A 19,267-nucleotide genomic window follows, 5' to 3' on the forward strand; every position below is an offset into this window, starting at 1 on the left:
TATGTTGAATATGTGTAATTATTTTTATTTCTTTAAATTTGAAAGCGGGTGGCGGGAAGGGGCCCCTAAAAAATGAGACAATGTGTCCAAGCGATGAAGTGTTTTCAATTCTGTTTTCATTCTGTGAAACCAATATATTACCGGTGCTTGTCTTTAAGTCCCATTTTCTTTTTGACTGGCTTGATTGTACACTTACCTAAGTACATCTATGATCAAAATAAAAATAAAAGCGCTTTCATAACCGGTTTTATTGTTCGCTAATTTTAGAGGTACTTCATTTACCATGCTCAGAATGATACAGGGGGAATCAGCGCGGCGGGGTATGCACCTGCAGGTTGCCTATAGATTTTAGAAGCACCAAACGCCATCTTTCTTCATTTGTTGCCGTCTTCTCTGTGGAAACTGGAAGGCCGGAAGCCCTCAGTGAAGAATACATTGCTCTTCTATTCTGTGCGCCAGACTATTACCTAGTGATGTTTCATGCAAAATATATTGAATTGGAGATGCTTTTCTCGTAATGCAGGGCAGGTTGTGCCAGTGCTCTGCATGAAGAGGGTGCTCTCTTGTGCCACGCATTCCCAGGGCCACAGGTTTTTCATTCAAAATGTATTGCAGTCAGACGTTACATTTAAAATTGACAAATTGACATTCCCACACAGGTCATATTACTATAATAATAATAATAATTTCGTATTTATATAGTGTTACGAACCCTCAGGTATCTGAGTGCTGCGTTTACCCACGGTGCGCGGTGCTCATTCATCGACATCGAAAGGATAAAAGGCTTAGTTTGACCCTGCCGGGATTTGTACCTACGTCAGCAGGCTCTGCACAGATATCAAAGCGAGCTCTCTACTCGCTGTGCTATCGGAACGGTCTATGTACCCTTCTGTATTGCCTTTGGAAGACATTTATCCTCCACAAATTCCAGACGTCTTAAATTCTCAAAAAGAGACCACGCCACTCCAGTGCTAAAGAGGCTATATTGTCTACCAATCAATAAACGAATTACAATCAAAAGAATGTGCATAACACACAGAGCAATCCACGGCTAGGGAACAGAATTCATATAAAAGAAAATCACCATTTGCGAGCCTACCAGAACACTCAGATTCAGCGACGACATCCGCCTGGTACCTAAACCATATATGAGGAAAAAACGAGGTGGATCAGCCTGCTCTTGCATAACCGTTTAAATTTGGAACTCCCGCCCCAGAGAAATACAAACCATGAAGGACCATCCAAAATTCAGAAAACCTCTAAAAACCTGTCTCTTCAACTCAGAACTGGAGAAAAATGAATGAGCAACACCCATGCCCAATGGAATGAACACACAAATGGAAAGACAGGGACTAGGCCAGACCACAGTGAAGTGGAGTTAAGTAGAAAGACCTCCGAAAAGGAGGGAGATCCAGGTGCACCCATTCCTATAGAGGGCCCTAAAGGAAACAAAGGAGAGAGATGGGACCAACCTAATTGAACCACAGACAGAGATCATTAGAATTAAAGGGGAAATAGTGGTGACCAAAAAGATAGCCCATGGGGCCCAGGAGCTCAAGGGCACAGGGAAGAGGTGCCCCGCCCTTAAGGGGCCCGTGGAGGCGATGGGTGCTGCACACCGGGATGTGCTAGGGGGTAAAGTGATGTAGACATCCATTAAGCTGAACACAGGGGTGGAGAAGGTATCACCAGTAAAAAGCCCTGTTAACGATCCACACCTCTGCACAGAAAACCGGAGTGGGAATTGTAGCACACCACAATGTATGACATTGGCAGTGATATTTACCGCAGGTGGCCAAAACTGAGGGGGTGCAATAAAGTATCACCACTAGCCAACTCCACTAAAAAGCTCATCCTTCTGCATACACCTCTCAAACTCTAGACTAAACACAACCATGCCTCTACAACACAACAAACCACACACACTTCACTACACTGTAACACCACAAATAGCCTCGCACAACAGCACATGATGGCTACCGAATGAAATTCACAGTACACTCATTGAACGGTGTAAGCCGAACTGAAGCTGCCAAAAGCACATCACAGCTCTCTTGCTCTTTTTCTCCACTCAATCCTTCTTAGTTAGCCCTCACATCCTGCCCTCTTGCTTTACAGATGCACCAGAGCGCCAAGGGACCATGCAGGTGGTGATAGTGTGCAGTATAAAAATCCTTTAGCCAATCATAACATAATATATGTGTGTTGGATTAGGGAATTCAATTGAATTGATTGTTTATTTGAATAGCGCCTATACACAATGTGCTTCAAAACGCTTCAAGGAGGGAGGGAACATGGGAGAAATACAGTTACTTTCTTAAAAATCCTTGAAACAATTCAGAATGAGAAAAATAACTATCTTAACCAGCCTGGCAACATTTCAGATAGTGCAAGGAACAAATAAAGGAGGTGCGGGGGGGGGGGAAGAGACAAAACAAGCAGTTACATTACTATGCCTGATGACAATTGATGTAGTGCTGGAACATTAACAAGAGGAGAGGGGAATGGAGGGAGGGAGAATGAGAGGAACAACACAAGTAACTAAACATACTAGGTCTGACAAAGATTCGGAGTAATGGTGGAGTGGGAAAGGGAAGAGAAATGAGGAGGGGGGAGAGACAAACAAGCTGCTATCACAGGGTCACGAGACAAATGATAGAAGTCTGTAAAACCGACACCACCTTAGTAGAATTAACCAAAGCACATTTGAAACATCTGCTGTTATATACCACCTTTAATACTGAATGAACCAAAAATCCCCAATAACACAAATTCAGCCTTTACATTCATTAAGCCATATTTTAATTGACTGATTTAGGAATTCGAATTTTCATGATACTGTTTGCTAAGATTTGCCCGAAGAATCACCTGTATTGAACCGATGTGGCTGTGAAAACTGCTTTTGTTTTATTATTTATTACGCTCCGTTGGTGCCAGTCACACAGCTGCGCGACACTGGAAACGTACACATCTAAGTCAGGAGATGACAACACCAATGACAAATAGCAAGACAAAAATGGGAAACAACTCCCTGTGTGATCTTGTGCATATTTCCCTTTTCAATAGCCTCTGTCTTGTGTCTCCCCTTGCCAGAATGAGAATAAACTGGACTAATTAATTTGTTTTATTTCAGTATTTTAGGTTATGAAAAGTCAGCCACTCTTGGTATTGCCGTCCTTATTACTGTTTAGAAACACTTAGTTCTTGCAGACTACACCATCATTGGCAATAGCAGATCATCTGGTGAGGTGCACAGGTTGCAATACTGTATGAAAAACGGCAACCCCCCAAACTATCCCACACTTCTTCTAGGGGCTGCAAGGATCTGATGATTATATTATTAAATACTGCCGGTCAGAAAGCCAAACTGAAAACCTCTCCCACCTGCTGCCCCAACTATTGCACACATCCGAGCACTTCCAGGAGATTTGAACTTATGGCTGGAAGCCCCATCTGTAACAATGACAAATGAATCCTCAGACATTTGCTAAGACCTGAACGTAGTGAACCTGTACAAAGAAGCATTTCACATAAAAGGCCACTGATTGGATACCATACTACATGGTGGAACCAGGAGCCTGAACCTATCTACCCACAGGGTGCCCGGGCCAGACGAGCACGTGATCCGTTGCACAGTCACCCTACCCATAAAACCCCAACCTTGAAAAGAACCATAAAATAGTACCTTCTGATAAAGAAAACACCTCTAGGACCTCCACTAAGGAAATACACAGTGACTATCCTCACAAAAATGCCCATCCTCAAACAAGCATGCACATGAATAACCACAAGGCCACCTTCACAGCCAAATCAAATGTCTACTCAAACAAAATCGCTAAGGCGATAAAGTGTCTCAGTGGACTATTGAAAGTGGTAGAGAGATTGATTTCACTGCACCATAGCCTCTGCATCAGAGAATCCACCTTCTTCATAGACCCAAATGATACACAATAGATTGCAGCACAACGAAGAAACAAATGAATACAATGACAGTAGACCATGGTACACCAACACCTACTCTTCAAAGACCTCAGGGCAGTTCTCATTCGCACGGGTTCAGCAATCGACAATTCACAACGTTGAAAAAGCCCCCACACCGAAAATAAATGAACCAGGCAACTGATTGACAGTTATAACTGAGGTAGCACGTGCAGGCATCCTGATAACACATGTAACCGGCAACGGCTTTCGTTGAAAGCTGTTAAAAGTCAAATGAACTAAAGTATTCCCTGATCACTCAGGGAAACAGAAAGGAACAGAGCACCTGAAAGGTTCAAATTGGCCTACGCTGTCCGTAAATATTGCTGAAAAGGATTGGCATCAGAGCCTGAAAAAAAGAACAAAAAACCCTTTTACGAATTTCAGTCAGGATTCAGAGTCATTGACCTTAGTGAGCCATGTCCTGCTTTCCACGCCAGATGAAGGACCTGGCTATCATTCTAGCAATCCTCGGCAAACCAGTGGCATTTGGCACTATGGCCCATCTCATCCTGATTCATCACCTGGAGTCTGCTGTCTAGGTAAAAGTAAACTCATTGCGACAGTGGGGAAATTCATGATGCAGAAAAACACATCAGCTGTGGTGACCTTCAGTGGTCACCTCTATTAGCATCAACAGCACGTCCTCTCTCCTTATAGGCAGAAAACCATCAGATAGACCTGCATGTGACAGGAGAGGATGACCACTGTGTCAAAATGTCTTCCGACAGTGGATGCGCATGGATGGCCCAAAATAGCCTCAAATTAAATCGCTCAAAAAGAGAAATCCTGGTATACTAGGCCCTTCCGGTCAAGGACCGAATCAAGTTCAAGATCCTTTCCATCACCCACCGATGCCTTTCCAACACTGCTCGAGAAGGCCTAAGATCAACCTACAAACGTCACCTCATCACACCCAGGTTCAATCGGAAAAGATTGACGGGTCAAGTTTCCCAGCCTGTGCACCCGCCCTCTGGAATGAACTCTGACCTCACCTGCGGGATGAACCCTCTTTCAAAACCTTCTTTATAAATGTACAGATAAATAAATAAATGAAAACATTGCAAAGGAAATTAACTGACTATGCTTTTAAGTATTTAGGCCAGGATAGTGTCTCAGGAAGTTGTGCTAGCATCCAGTAAAAGAAATTATAGCAATACTGCCAACATAGCTACAACACAAAATGAAAAGGCATGACCGGAGTTTCACATTAATCATCCCATGACTACATAACACCAGCCTCCGGGGTATAAGAAATGCCAGAGGATATGCAGTTGAGAAGAAAACTGAACACCACCTGCTTGTTCACTGTCACAAATCAACTTCCGGGGCACCAGTGGTCCGGGGATGAATATTGGTTTCTAAACCATCAATCAGCACTACACCTCCAGAAGGGATCCAAACAGATTGGAAACACAAGCAAATTATAAACCTCCTGGTCCAATTTTGTAACACAGACCGACAGCCAGGCTTATCTCTGAAAGGTCGTGGATCGTTGGTTATTTTCAGCAGAGCTAAATTATTACCCAATGATAAAAGGGACTATCCAGTTAAGGCTGTATACACATGTCTACTTTATTATTATCACAACAGACAGTTCTAGCACACTGCGAACAACAACCCATCCTGTAAAGGAATGAAGAGGACAGACAGTTTCAAAGAAGGAAAAGGGATGTACTCTGAATACTGACAGGAGGGTAGACGGAATAGTAAATAATTGCAACAATTCAGGAATAATTGCTTTCAGCATAAAGGGAGCAATGGGTCATAAAATGTCTCTAGAGACCTTTGGAGAAGGACCAGGGGGACAGAACCACAATGTACCTTGAGCTTGTAGGAGTTCTTGGTGCTTCATAGGGTCAATTCCGTTTCAGGGCACTTTGCAGCTTCTGCGACAGAGTTCAAGATGAGAGACAGCTGTAGGTATCAGGTTGCCGGCAGTTCGGCGAGTGAAGCTGAGTGGATGGCTGCAGGCTGACATACATGGCGGCTCGGGGTCAGGAATGGTAGTCTCAGTGCTGGTCAGTGGTTCTGAAGCACTGGTCGAGCTGTTGCGCAGTCGGTTGCAGCAAGAGAGGCTCGACTGGCTTAAAAATGTCCATTAAGGTGGACGTCGGTAGATGCTTGTCGATGCACTTCTAGCTTCTCCACTGGGCTCATGTCGTCCCTTAAGGTGGATGGACCAAAGCTGAGGAGAGTGTTTCAGGCAGCTACCTTGCCCTTGGATTTGGGTTTGGAAACTCTCTGGCACTACCCACCTAAGAAGCTTGTTGCAGAGCCTAGCAGGGCACGCTGAGTGCTGGCTGGGTACTGGTTCTGGAGCTGCTGGAGGGTCCTCTGGATTCAGTATTTCCCTCTGTTCCCTGGGAGAGGTTTAGGGGAGGAATCTTGCTTGCCTCTTGGAGGTCCTGGCCTTCCTTTGCTGGCGGACGATGTAAGGCAGACTGTACCTTTAGCCAGGGTCCAATGCTTAGTTCTTCATGTTACTCGTTGTGAAGTATTCAGATGATCTGCCGAAACAGGGCTTTGGTCCTCTTATAAAGCCAAATGAACAACAGGGATTGATGTAGGCTAAGCCTACCTTACTGAACCAATCCTGGTTCCCCAGCAACAATCTCCTGAATGCATCAGGTCATAATCAGAGTGCTTTGCAACAGAAAAGGTAAAGGGTTCAAAACATCTAATACTAAGTCCCACCCATCTTCCTGTCTATTGTGCATCAAAGGGTACCTCTGATTATTGGAGCTCTCTGTGGTTCCTGATTAAAGCGGCAGGTCTCCCTTGAAGATGGTGCGAGACCAGACTTTCTGGCTCTGTCAAACCACATACTCATACCTTCTGAATGGGCCCACCCTGCAGGGATGACTTCTGTAAACACACAGTCCCAGACATGACATTTCACTGTCAATCGATACTTTTCAAACTGGGGCCCTGCACGATCCATCCTTTAAATCCTGAAAGAGGTTTTGACAGGCAGGGGTCCAGGTTTCCTTCTGCAACATTTTCTTGGAACTTACATCATTCAGGGGCCTGGCAATTGTCCTATACCCCTTGATGAGACCTGGAAAGGCTCTCACCTGTGTCTGTGTGGTGGAGATGTCCCAATCCTTCACACCCTGTACTTTAGCTTCCACAGGTTGATTCTTATCTCCACCGACCAGGTGGCCTAGGTAAGTCACTGTGCCTGTGCTATCTAACATTTCATGGCCTTGATAATCAGACCTGCCTTCTGAAGAGCCTGAAGAACCTGTTTCAGGTGGGATAAGTGATCCTCCCAGGTGTGGCTGAATACAGGGATGACGTCCAAATAGGCAACATGGAAGTTTTCCAGATCAGACGAAACCTGGTTCACTATCAGTTGAAAAGTGGCAGGGCCATTCTTCAATCTGATGGGCATCACAGTGAACTGATTATGTCCTTTTGGGGTTGAGAATGCTGACCTCTCTCTCCATCTGTCAAGCTGACCTGCCAGTATCCTCCCGTCAGGTCAAAGGTATTCATGTGCTTGGCAGCATCGAGCTTGTCAATGAGCTCATTGGCCGGAGGAATGGGGTGAGCATCTTTCTTCATGACAGAATGGAGCAGCTTGTAGACCACACAAAAGCGAGATTCAGTCTTCCCACCACTGGTCTATTTAGAGACTAGTACGACTGGGCTAGCCCAGGGGCTGTGGGATGGCTCTATGACTCCTAGGGACAATATCTTGCAAACATCCTCCTTGATGGTGTCCCTCACCTTATCGGCTATCTAGGGGATTCTACTCTTCTGCGGCTTACTGTCTCCAGTGTCCACATCATGGGTGCACCAATCTGCGTGAGTCAGCAAAAACAGACAGACAAACTGTCCCAGTAAACTGTGACATTCTGTCAGTTGCTGTTCTAACAGATCCGTTGCAAGGTTGACACCTTCAACTGACCCATCTGTGGCTTCAGTGTGCAGGAGGTCCGGGAGGGGTTCGGTCTCCTCCTCGGTCTCTCCATCAGTCACTAATGCCATGACCATGTTATCCCGGCTGTAATGGAGTTTTAGTCAGTTGATATGAATGGTTGTGAACGGAAGGATAGCACAGGGGCAACGTGCTGGTCTTGAAAGAAAGACCATGCAGAGCAACAGAGGTTTGAATTCCAGATCTATACTTACAAACCGAACTCAGGTACGGTATTAGGCGTGTTATAAAGAAACAATGAAATATATAAATTAAAGTCCTTGCACATCTGTTTAGGTCCTTTCACGTCAATGAGATAATTCACCTTACTGATTTTTCCAGTACACATTAAGGCCCAGTCCAATTGTCCCCAAGGGCACTGGGTTTGACAGGCTCCATAATCCACACCCACAGGCCTGGAGAATAGACTGTCACTGTAGCCTTCTGGTCATGCCAGTGCTTCATCAGCTCCTGACTGGCCTTTGGGTTTCTCGTCGACTCTTCCATGTACTTTGCCATTCTAGTCTGAAGGCTGGCATAGGGGTGTAGGGTGGTTTGTGGGATTTTGGAGTAGAGGCTTTTGAGCAATAGGTGAACATTAGAAAAGCCATGTTTTGTAGACCCATGTTAGGAAAGAATTTTTGTAGACAGCATATAATTAAGGGCTGATTATTCAGTAGAACGAGTACACAATAATGTTGCAAGACTGGAGTTTCCCAGGAGAACAAGGTCCCATTGAAGTCCCTCCATGAGATACTTTGAAGCCACTGAGCTAGGCACCTGGTTGTCCAAAGGTGTCCAAAGTGAATTGGTGGGGAAAATGGAATCAAATATAGTTCTTTAAAATATATTCACGGTATTGGGTAGGGTTTTTAGAAGTATGCCTGGCCGTGAGGAGAGAGCTTGGGGCTATAACGATGGGGCAGAGGATGAGGGATGCGCAACAGGGAGCCAATCAGAGGAGAGCGGTTTTGGTGTTTGTAGGGTGCAATATTGTAAGGTCTCCTTGCTGATGTCCATGGGGCACACCATTGGTCAGACTCAGTGAGAAGGTCTCGCCCCATGCTATCTCAAGACGCCATGTCCAATCAGTACACAGCAGGGTATCCATTTGTATATTGAACAGTGCCAACCAATGACTATTAAATGTTTTTTGACTTATCAGCATATATTTCCCTTGCACCGATGTCCTGTAAAAATCAAGCAGTGCCAAAGCCAGCTGTTTTGTCTTGAGTTATTAGGGAGACATTTGCCAGGTACTGAAATCATATGCCCGGGTAATCACTCAATTTTCCAGCTATTGTATTCTTATTGCCAGGTAGCACCTTTATATCACTGCCTAGCAAATATTTATCTCATACATAAACACAAAAGACCACATTGTTGGCTTTCTTTTCCAATGTTTGTTGTTGATATGCAGGTCATCTGTGGGTTAAGCCTGAGTCTGGTGAATTGATCTGTTGGCATGACGTTCACCTTGGATTGTAACCTTGCATTTGTGGTGTGTCCTGCGTTGTCGCTGAACCCTTTCCACCATCGACTTTGTGTAAATTACTTACTCCTTTCTAACTTTGGTGTCAGAGGGTGAGGCCTCTGCTTCATCCTTGAAAACCTTATGGACATGATGTGGACCTTGTTAGGGATTAGGACTGGCCGTAGAGATGATTGTTGTTCTGCATACTTTGACATTGTGGTTGAGTGAGTGAGCCGCACGCAGAGCACTTGTGCCCTTTCCCCAGTTATTTTCCATTGTGCGGCAGGCAGGGCAAAACAGCAGTAACTACATAAGGCCTTCTCTTTTTACTGATTCGCCTTCGCTGGCCTTTTTGGGCAAGTCACGTGTCCTTCTCTGGTGCACCATGCCCACTGGATCCTGTTTTATGGGCTCCCTGACATGCATGGCTTGGATGCGAGCAGCCCTTGTAGAAGATGAGTTTGTAATCAAAGACATGTACAGTTCCCTCAGCATCAGCTACTGCCGCCTTGGATCATTTCTTCTTCCTCTTGCTCCTTTGTGTTGGGCATGGTGCATAGCTGACCATTTCCTTCAGCCCCTAATTAAAGGCATCAAGGATTCTGCCTGAGCTTGCTTGGCCTACCACAAGAAAGCTCTCATTGTCTGTATTCGCTTTTGGGGTGAGGTGGACATTGAGAGCTTCATCACAATCCCCCCTGCACCTATGTCCCATCAAATCAGGAATCACTTGTGCTGGTCATCCTTTTCCTGGTCCAAGACCAGGAAGCGATTCCCTTGATTACAGATAAAATAATTATTCAGCCACAACATCTTGTCTCCACCAGTATGCATCGAGGGCGTAGTTAAATCGTGCTGCGACAGTAAAACCTAGGAGACAGAGGTAGGACGCTGCAGCCTTGGCAGAGCTGCTATCATCCAAAGGGCTTTCCATGTGAAAGTCCTCTTGATTGTGGGCTACGGCACTCCCACCAGTTGCCAGTTGCTGTTGCTGCCTGTGTGGGCAGTAAAGCACCTAGCTCAGTGCCCAGGAGCCTGATTTTTCAAGAGGCAGAACACACACACACACACACATCCAGTCACCTCGATGAAGGTTTGACATCCTTCCCAGGCTCACGCCCTTTCCTTTTCTTTGTTATTCTCACCAGCCCAGGCATTATCAGTGCTCCAAGGTCAGACCTGTGTGATCATGCATCTTGGTGAGAGTCAGTGGCTACTGCTTCCCTCCTCTCATGGCTCCATTTATAATAAAAAAATAAATATCCTCAGCACCCAAAAGTGCACACTATACTCCAGGGCAACAGAGTACCATTAACTATCACATACCTCAATAAGGGACACAATAGCCCCAGCGGTCACACAGTTTGAATCACACAGGCTGATGTTTGAGATGAGTCTTAAATATCATAATATATGGAATAAATGCACAAGCAAGGCCCTAAAGCATAATGATGCAGTTATTACGTTATTAATTAAATACCCTTAAATATCAGATGTGTTTTGAAAAATGCCAATTTATAGCGCATGATTCGTGACATTTCAGTAAATAGGGTGGCCACCCAGGAAATGTAAATTACAAGGCGTTTGAAGTTGTTTTTTCCTTTTGTGTTTCCTGTGCTGCATCTGATCCTAACTTCAATCAGAATGTTGTAAAATTGAAGCGCTTGATAGTCTCGTTGGCCAGGAAGTGTTGCTTGCAGTTTATGTCTATTTGAGTTATTAGTACTTTTCATTGACATTTACATTTTTATGACAGATACCTGAAAATGATGAAATATATACCCTGGTCTTAAGGAATGTGTTAGGAGGTGCAGAGGTGAATGCTTCAAGAAGTACTCTTCAAATTAACATAACGAAAAATGACAGCCCAGTGCGATTCACACAAGCGTCTTACATGGTGCCTGAAACTGGCAGCATACTTACTATCCAAGTGCTTCGTGGGAGGGGCGACGGTGATGCCATCATAGGCTCCGATGACACTGAAGTCTCCGTCCGATACAACATATTAACGGGCAATTCCACAGCCCATGCACAGCTCGACTCTGACTTTGAGGATCTTCAGCCAAATAGGACCATCGTTTTTCCATCCAAAGTCTATGAAGCTTCGATTCGATTTCGAATCCTCGACGATGACGTGCCAGAAATTGCAGAGTCCTTTCAGATAACGCTGCTTGAAGATTCTCTGCTGGGGGATGCAGTTCTACAAAGTCCATCTGCTGTCCAAGTCACTATCGAACCAAACGACAAACCCTATGGAGTTCTGTCCATCAGTAGTGCGCTCTTTGCTCACGCAGTCATCATTAATGAAGACCTCACCTCAAGGTACGCTTTCCATTCTCAGTATTAATATGCGGGACAACTAAGTAATTAAGTATGGAGGATGTATACATATCCAGTATTAGAGGAAAGGATAATGACAAGGGGATGGGGAAAATGTTCATTGTTTTCAGAAAGTCCAGGAGTACTCTCCAAAATGCATGAACAATTGAAAAGATTAGAACACAGATCTGATGAGATTTGGCAGCATTTGGAAGATATGACATATTCAATATTTATGCAGGATGCATGATATGATTCAAGACACGCATACATCAAATCTCGATTTATTACAGAGCGGTTTTCAGATATCATAAGCAGGTTTGCAGTACTATTAATGTGTACATTTGTGATGTGAACAACAAACTCATTTTTATTCAAGTTTTTATGTGTATCACTTTGACATTATGTGCACAGAAATGGGAGATGTAAAAAAAACGTGTATGCCCATTTCTGTCTCAGAAGTGCTTATCAACTCTGGCACCAGAGTTCCCACCTAACCAGATAGAGGGCCCGATTCTGAGCTCCGGGGAAAGACAGTGAAGACATTTGACATTTTACCCTCCAGTTTCCCGCACCACCATTCTGAGGTGGGTGGAAGGATTGGAGCGAAGCTGGCATGCTTTCCTGCGGCAAAAGATGAGAAAATCTATCTCTGTGGCAACAGTGTGTGCACGTCACTGTGAGGATTCCATAAGGTTTGCCAATTTTCTGATTTAGGAAAAGGTCATTTAAACTTCAGTAAATCAGAAAAGTGGATTTGCCATACGTGGAAAAGTCGAGCTTACAAAGGAGAAACTTGTGCAGAAATATTTACGACAGCCCAGCGATGCCATATTTTAACATGGAAAAGTAGGGTTCGGCAATGTCCTTTCCGTGTTTGCCCTGCACTACGGATGGTGTTAGGGCAGCTGTCAGACTGGAAAACAATCCCATGCAAGAGTCTGGGCTTTGGAGTATGCCACATTCTTTAAAAATACATAGTTCTCTCAGGGAAAGTGCTGTTCCTCAACAGAAAAACACTTTTCAAATTTTACCTGGACCTCAGAATTGGGCCCAGAGAGCTCATTTACTTAAACCTTGTTTGCCACATCTTGGTGCAGTCACAATGAATAAGGAAAGATACAATTAGATAAAGTTGGGAATTGTAATTGGTTATTTATAACACGCTTAATACCCAGAGGTTTCTGAGCACAGACACACTGATCGAACCTGTGTTGCTTCACGGCATCTTGCTTCCGAAACGCACACGTTGCCCCCGAGTTATCCTCCCGAGCTAAATGCATCTATGCCCCCGGGGATCTGGGAGGAGATTTTGCAGTTATCTGCATTATTTTGGATTGAAAAGATATAACATATAGGTTGTGCCACGCTTGTTCAGATAGAGCGGTGTAACCGCACAAATCACTTAGGCTGAATGAGAAGACTACATTTAGTCAACACAATCTATGCACTGATGCATATAGTTAGGCCGCACAAGCAACACATATATTGTGATGGGAAAGTGAGATGACTTGTGTTGTCCTGCACCTTTTAGCTTAGATAGCTACATAGTTTGTATCACTGGACACAGAGAGCTTATTCATCAAGTTGAACGTTTCCCGGTTCACACACATAATCTGCTTTATGGTGTTCCACAGTAAGGTGACATCTCATGTGCAAGCTTTTGCAATTACGTTCCCAGAAAGGAAAACCCAATGTTTAATTATTTTGCTCATACTCAGAGCCATTATCAGCCTGTTTTATTTGCCCACTGATGATTTAGTACCTATTAATAACAGCAACCAGTCTTTACAATCTCTCTAACGACTTCTTAACTGCCCCTTTAACAACATATATGCCACAAATAACACTGCAGACTACATAACAAAATTAACAATAATGATAATAGAAAAATGTCAATACCAACCATAGATGATGGCCACATATTTTCTCTGTATTTGGAATTAAGGTACGCCCAACAAGCCCATATGTTACGTATTTAGACAAATCCCATATTTACAACAATCCTATATTTTACCTATTTGCATACAGAATAAAACAACATTCACTCACCCTCAAGCAAAATAACTCAATTGTCTTGAACTACTTTTCCCAAATTAAGGTGTGCTTGTCTTTAATTAATTTAGTCAATCATATGGGAACATGCATCTGATTCCATAAATGGTGCCCACTTTTGAACACACTGTGCAAAAAAGCAGCTGAATTGGGTTTTATATAATGGTAAAACAGTTTGTAAAATTCTTCTTCTTATGCCTCATATAATTCAGAACAATGTGGTTGCTGCATTAAAAGAAGCAGAATGACATTCTGCTGAGCCTAAGTCAAAGATTTCAGACCACAGGAAACATCTGAATGTTGGGTATTATTGTTCACACAAAAGAGGACTAACACAGCTGTACAACTCTATCTTGCAACAAATTTCACACTCATCAAGATGTAGAAGAAGTGGTTACCCTCAATTTCTAAAAAATAGAAGGAGACACAAGGCTAGCATGATTGTCTATCTAAAACTGCCTTCAGGTGTACTAATACTTGGTTTCGCTGGTGTGCCGCTTATCTAACAGTGGACAGAATAAGGAAAGGAAAAAGAAATTATCTATTCTTTCCTAGACTGTTCAAGGCAATTGATCTAGACCTCTTCTTCTCATCAAAAAATGTCAATCATACATGTTTAAAATATGGGAGAGAAGGCAATTGTGACATAATCCAATTGTCTATTTGTGAGATAGTACAATTTTAATAACTTATGGACAATATGAATAACTCCCATTACTCTTAAGGAAAATCTAAAAACATAAAGTATTTACTAAAACAACCATGTTGTATGTTTGTGAAGACCACACCACATCTGATCTCTAGTGTAGACCCATGTTGATTAATGCTATTAATAATTGGACCCACTTTCTTCAGTCTGTCGTGAAGAAAATGTGTCCAATTATTAATGCAACTGAAACTGGTAGACAGTAAAAACTGTGACAAGGGTAAGGTTGCTACTGTCATGATGCCTACCCCCGGGCATCCGGATCGAGTCCATCAGCCCCCGGGAGCAGGCATCCAGATATTTATCAAAACCCCAACAGCCCCGGCTGGGTGCTGTTTGGGTTCAGTCTTGGCGCCTTAGGCGCCTTAGGCACCAGGCTCATAATAGGAATCAGTCCTGGCGCCATAAACATTACTTACCTCATGCAGACCATGCTGCAACTGAATCCAAGCCAGCGTGAGGCCTGGATGGGACTATTTTATTACAGGGACTATTTTTTACTCGGGTGTGGTTTGGGGAACTTCTTACCTGGAACTACTTTGGAGGCTATTTAAACCACGCCCTATCAGCAGCACACGCTTCGCGTTATTCTGCATTCTGCAGCGTAACGCTCACCGTGCCTGCAAGCCTGCATCCAGTCTTCTGCCACGCCCACCTCGAATCCGGAGCTCCTAGGAAAAGGGGAAAAGAAGGAGGAAAGGTTAGATCACGAACATCATTTCTATTCCTTACCTGATTCCGGTCCGAGCACGTCTCCGAGCATGAAAAGAACATTATTCCAACACGCGTCGCATCGCCAGCTCCAGCGCCGTGTTATACTCACCAGTCCACAGCATCTTTCGACTCGGCGCTGCCTCCATCTTTTTCATCGTCGAATTCCAGCATCTGGGGAAAAACCAAAGAAACAACAAGGTGAGCCGGGAAGCCGACAAATATCATCTCTTTACCATAGACTTACCTGATTTACCACCGGAGGTATTACCCTTTAACATGCCACATCTTCATATGCTGTACCTAGAAAGGGAGAGAAAACAACAAGTAAAACTCATGCAACTTTTAACGGACAGTGTTGGGATATACAGACTCTTACCTAAACGCCATCCGCTACCTCCAGGCAATATTCTTTGGACCCAGCTGCAATTCAAAAAAAGGAATGGAGCAAGAGTGAACATCGGACACATTGAACTTTATAAGCCCAGGAGTCAATAGTGGAACTCCTCCAGTACCTTCAAGCCAGTGAAGTAACTGGTATCTACGAGCCCCTGCATGCCACGCAGGATGGAGAGCTCATCATTTAAATAAATAAGGTGAGCTTACTAAAAGGGAATATCAGAGGTGACTAGTGGGGAGATTGAGAGCAGCGGGGGGTCCTTGCTAAAATCCATGGGTGGCTAAATCCCTTTCTCCACTTGCAGGCGAATACTTCTTTGGGTCAAGCAGACGAAACTAAGCGGCCCAGTCCAAACAGTCATCTCTGCACTACGCATCACGTTGATGGAGATCGCAGCTGTCCGGGTCCGACCGACTCCCCTGTGGGAACCAGGTGAGCGTAACAGAACGTGAAGCCATCTACAAATCCCCACCCGGGCGTAATGGAAACCTCAGAAACCGACCAACTAGCCCTATTGCTAGGGGAATTTAGGGCAGAAGTGCATTCCGCGTGCCAAGAAACTAATGCCCTCAGGAGAGAACTGATAGTCTCAAACGAGCGCACTGATGATTTGGCTAGACAAGTGCTGCAAAACCAAGCTGGGCAAACACCACTACCTGAACTCGGGGGGAATCCAACCCCAGTTTCATCGAGCGATCCTGTGCAAGTGGTTCTACCAGGGAGCATTCCTTTAGCTCCACCCGAACGCTTTGCTGGGGACCCGAAAAGGTTTGCCGTGTTCATGAACCAATGCTGCTTGCACTTTTTATGCAGACCTGGAGCTTTTCCAAACGACCAAGCCAAAGTAGCCTTTGTACTATCATACTTTAGTGGCAGCGAAGCGGATTGGTCAATTCCACTAGTCAACCAGGATGACCCTCTTCTCCAGGATTTTCAGGGTTTTCAATTAAGCATGGAAAGACTATTCGCCAGACATTCAAAGGGACAGGCCCTGGATAACGAACTTTTATCCCTACGACAGAGTAACCAGGATCTGCTAACCTATATCGCAATCTACAATAGGTTGGTGGTGGAAACCGGATGGCTTGAGGCAAAACGAATTACATTATTTCATCATGGACTTCGGGGTGAACTCAAAGATGTTCTGGCCCAAGTTGTGAATCCACCTCAGGATTGCGCAGGATATATAGACTTAGTGGTCCAATTAGACCACCGCCTTCAGACTAGAAAAGCTGATCGAGCTAAGTTCGAGAATCGGGTATTGGTTAAATCCAACGTTACCCCAAAAGGAACAGATACATCAGAATCTATGCAGATCAGGGGGGTTAAGGTACCCTTAACTCAAAAGGAAAGGGAAAGGAGACGGCAGATGCAACTGTTCGTACTGTGGGGCCTCAGGACATTTTCTACGGGATTGCCCTATAAAACCATCCAAGAAAATAGTCGGAGTTGCTGACAAAAACCAAACAGAGCCTGATTCGGGAAATGACCACGCCCGACAAGCGTAGAGGTCCGCTTGCCGAGCTTAAAGAAGGACACTCAGACCTCGCACCTAATCATACCAATGGTCCTTATTAACCCAAGGCAGCCATCACATATGTACGCAATAAGGGCATACATTGATAGCGGGGCCGTAGGAAACTGTATGGACCACAAACTGGCTTCTAGGATGAATCTACCTCTTTGCAAAAAGACCACTTCGGGTGTCATCACCACAGTCGATGGAACTGAAATTGCCTCTGGGCCTGTAACTCATTCCACTACAGAGATGACACTGTTGGGTCAAGATGGGCATCGAGAGACTATTGTGTTTGATTTAATCAAAGCCCCGCAGTTCCAAATAATACTGGGGATACCTTGGTTGGAAACACATAATCCTAGTATTGATTGGCGAGAGAAGAGAATAACCTTCATGGATTGTGCACACACCTGTTACCCGGAAAAGACCTTGAACAAAGGCCTGGCCACAGTCACTAGCCCAGCTGTGCAGTTACCTCAGGAATATCAAGAATTCCAGGATGTTTTCCAAAAAGAACAGGCAAACACCTTACCACCTCACAGATCATACGATTGTCAAATCGACCTCATACCCGGGGCACAACCTCCATGCAGTAGAATCTACATCCTTACGGAACACGAAAACCTTCACCTACGACAATACTTGGACCAATACCTTGCTAATGGCTTCATTCGTCCATCCAAGTCCCCTGCATCCTCAGCTTTATTCTTTGTGCCTAAAAAGGAAGGTGACCTTAGAACGTGCATAGACTACCGTGCATTAAATCAGATCACGGTGAAGAACCGATACCCATTGCCTCTGATCCCCGAATTACTAGACCAAGTAAAGGATGCTTGCATCTACACTAAATTGGATCTCCGAGGGGCATATCATCTGGTAAGTGTAAAAAAAGGTGATGAATGGAAGACTGCCTTTCGCACCAAGTACAGATTATTCGAATATCAGGTGATGCCCTTCGGGTTGTGCAATGCACCAGCAGCCTTCCAGTATTTTATGAACGATGTCCTTCGTGAACTCATTGACGTATGTGTTGTCGTATACATAGACGATATTCTGGTGTACTCCTCTTCAGAATCAGACCATGTTAAGCACGTTCGTGCAGTCCTAGAGAAACTACGCCAGCATAAGTTATATGCAAAATTGGAAAAATGTGTTTTTCATGCTACAGAAGTTGAATTCCTTGGATTCATCCTGACTCCAAAAGGAGTTCGAATGGACTCTCGAAAGGTGGATGCGATTCTCAAGTGGCCATCACCCAGTTCAGTTAAAGGGGTACAAAGCATGCTTGGATTTGCTCATTTCTACCGCAGATTTATTCCAGACTTCTCACATGTTGTACACCCCATCACAGCACTTTTATGAAAAAACAAACGCTTCTTGTGGACCGAAGAGGATGAAAAAGCCTTCCAAGAGCTCAAATTGAAATTCCCGTCGGCACCTGTCTTGAGGCATCCACGCCCCGAGCTTCCATACATAGTTGAAACCGATGCATCCAGTTTAGCCATGGGGGCTGTCCTATCCCAGAAGGATCCCGAAACCGGTCAACTTCATCCAGTAGCATTTTGGTCCAGAAAGTTCTCGGCACCCGAGTTAAACTATGGGTTACCGATAAAGAGCTGTTAGCCATCAAATCCGCCTTCAAGGCTTGGCGGCATTATCTTCTCGGTGCCAGGCATACCACATTGTAATCACAGATCACAGGAATTTGCAATATTTGAAGACAGCCAAGGCCCAATCATCACGTCAACTTAGGTGGGCATTATTCTTTGCAGAATTCGATTTCGTGATCACTTATCGACCAGGTTGTAAAAATGGCAAGTCAGATGCCTTATCCCGATTAGGAATGGGAGAAGCATACTCGAACCCGGAACCGGTACCTATAATTTCAGAAGAAAGAATTCTTGGCATTACTGCTCTACAGACTCTAGAAGATATTCATTTGAAAATCCAACAGCTTTTCAATTCAGCAGCCCTGCAGGACTGGGTTAAAAAGGGCCCAGATTATTCAGTCATCAATGACCTACCTTACTATCAAGGGCGTCTATTCTTACCACACAAGGAACTACAAGAACTAGTCATCTCCAATTACCATGATGCTTTGATAGAAGGGCACCCAGGTATCGCAAAAACGGAAGCTAAAGTTAAAAGACAATTCTGGTGGCCCACCTGGCGAAAAGACG

The 19,267-nt window shown here is 44.4% G+C and overlaps 1 protein-coding gene across 2 annotated transcripts in view; it reads left to right on the forward strand.

Moving 5' to 3' along the window:
- ADGRV1 (adhesion G protein-coupled receptor V1) overlaps positions 1-19,267 on the forward strand; it is a 2,479,945-nt gene that overhangs the window by 245,576 nt on the left and 2,215,102 nt on the right. For both annotated transcript variants that reach the window (XM_069627623.1, XM_069627624.1), the window contains exon 7: positions 11,134-11,699. In XM_069627623.1, the coding sequence (XP_069483724.1) occupies positions 11,134-11,699 (566 nt within the window). The remainder of the gene's footprint in view (positions 1-11,133; positions 11,700-19,267) is intronic.

The sequence above is a fragment of the Ambystoma mexicanum genome, chromosome 6p (genome assembly GCF_040938575.1).
Source record: "Ambystoma mexicanum isolate Mex_15411 chromosome 6p, UKY_AmexF1_1, whole genome shotgun sequence".
NCBI classification, from domain to species: Eukaryota; Metazoa; Chordata; class Amphibia; order Caudata; family Ambystomatidae; genus Ambystoma; species Ambystoma mexicanum.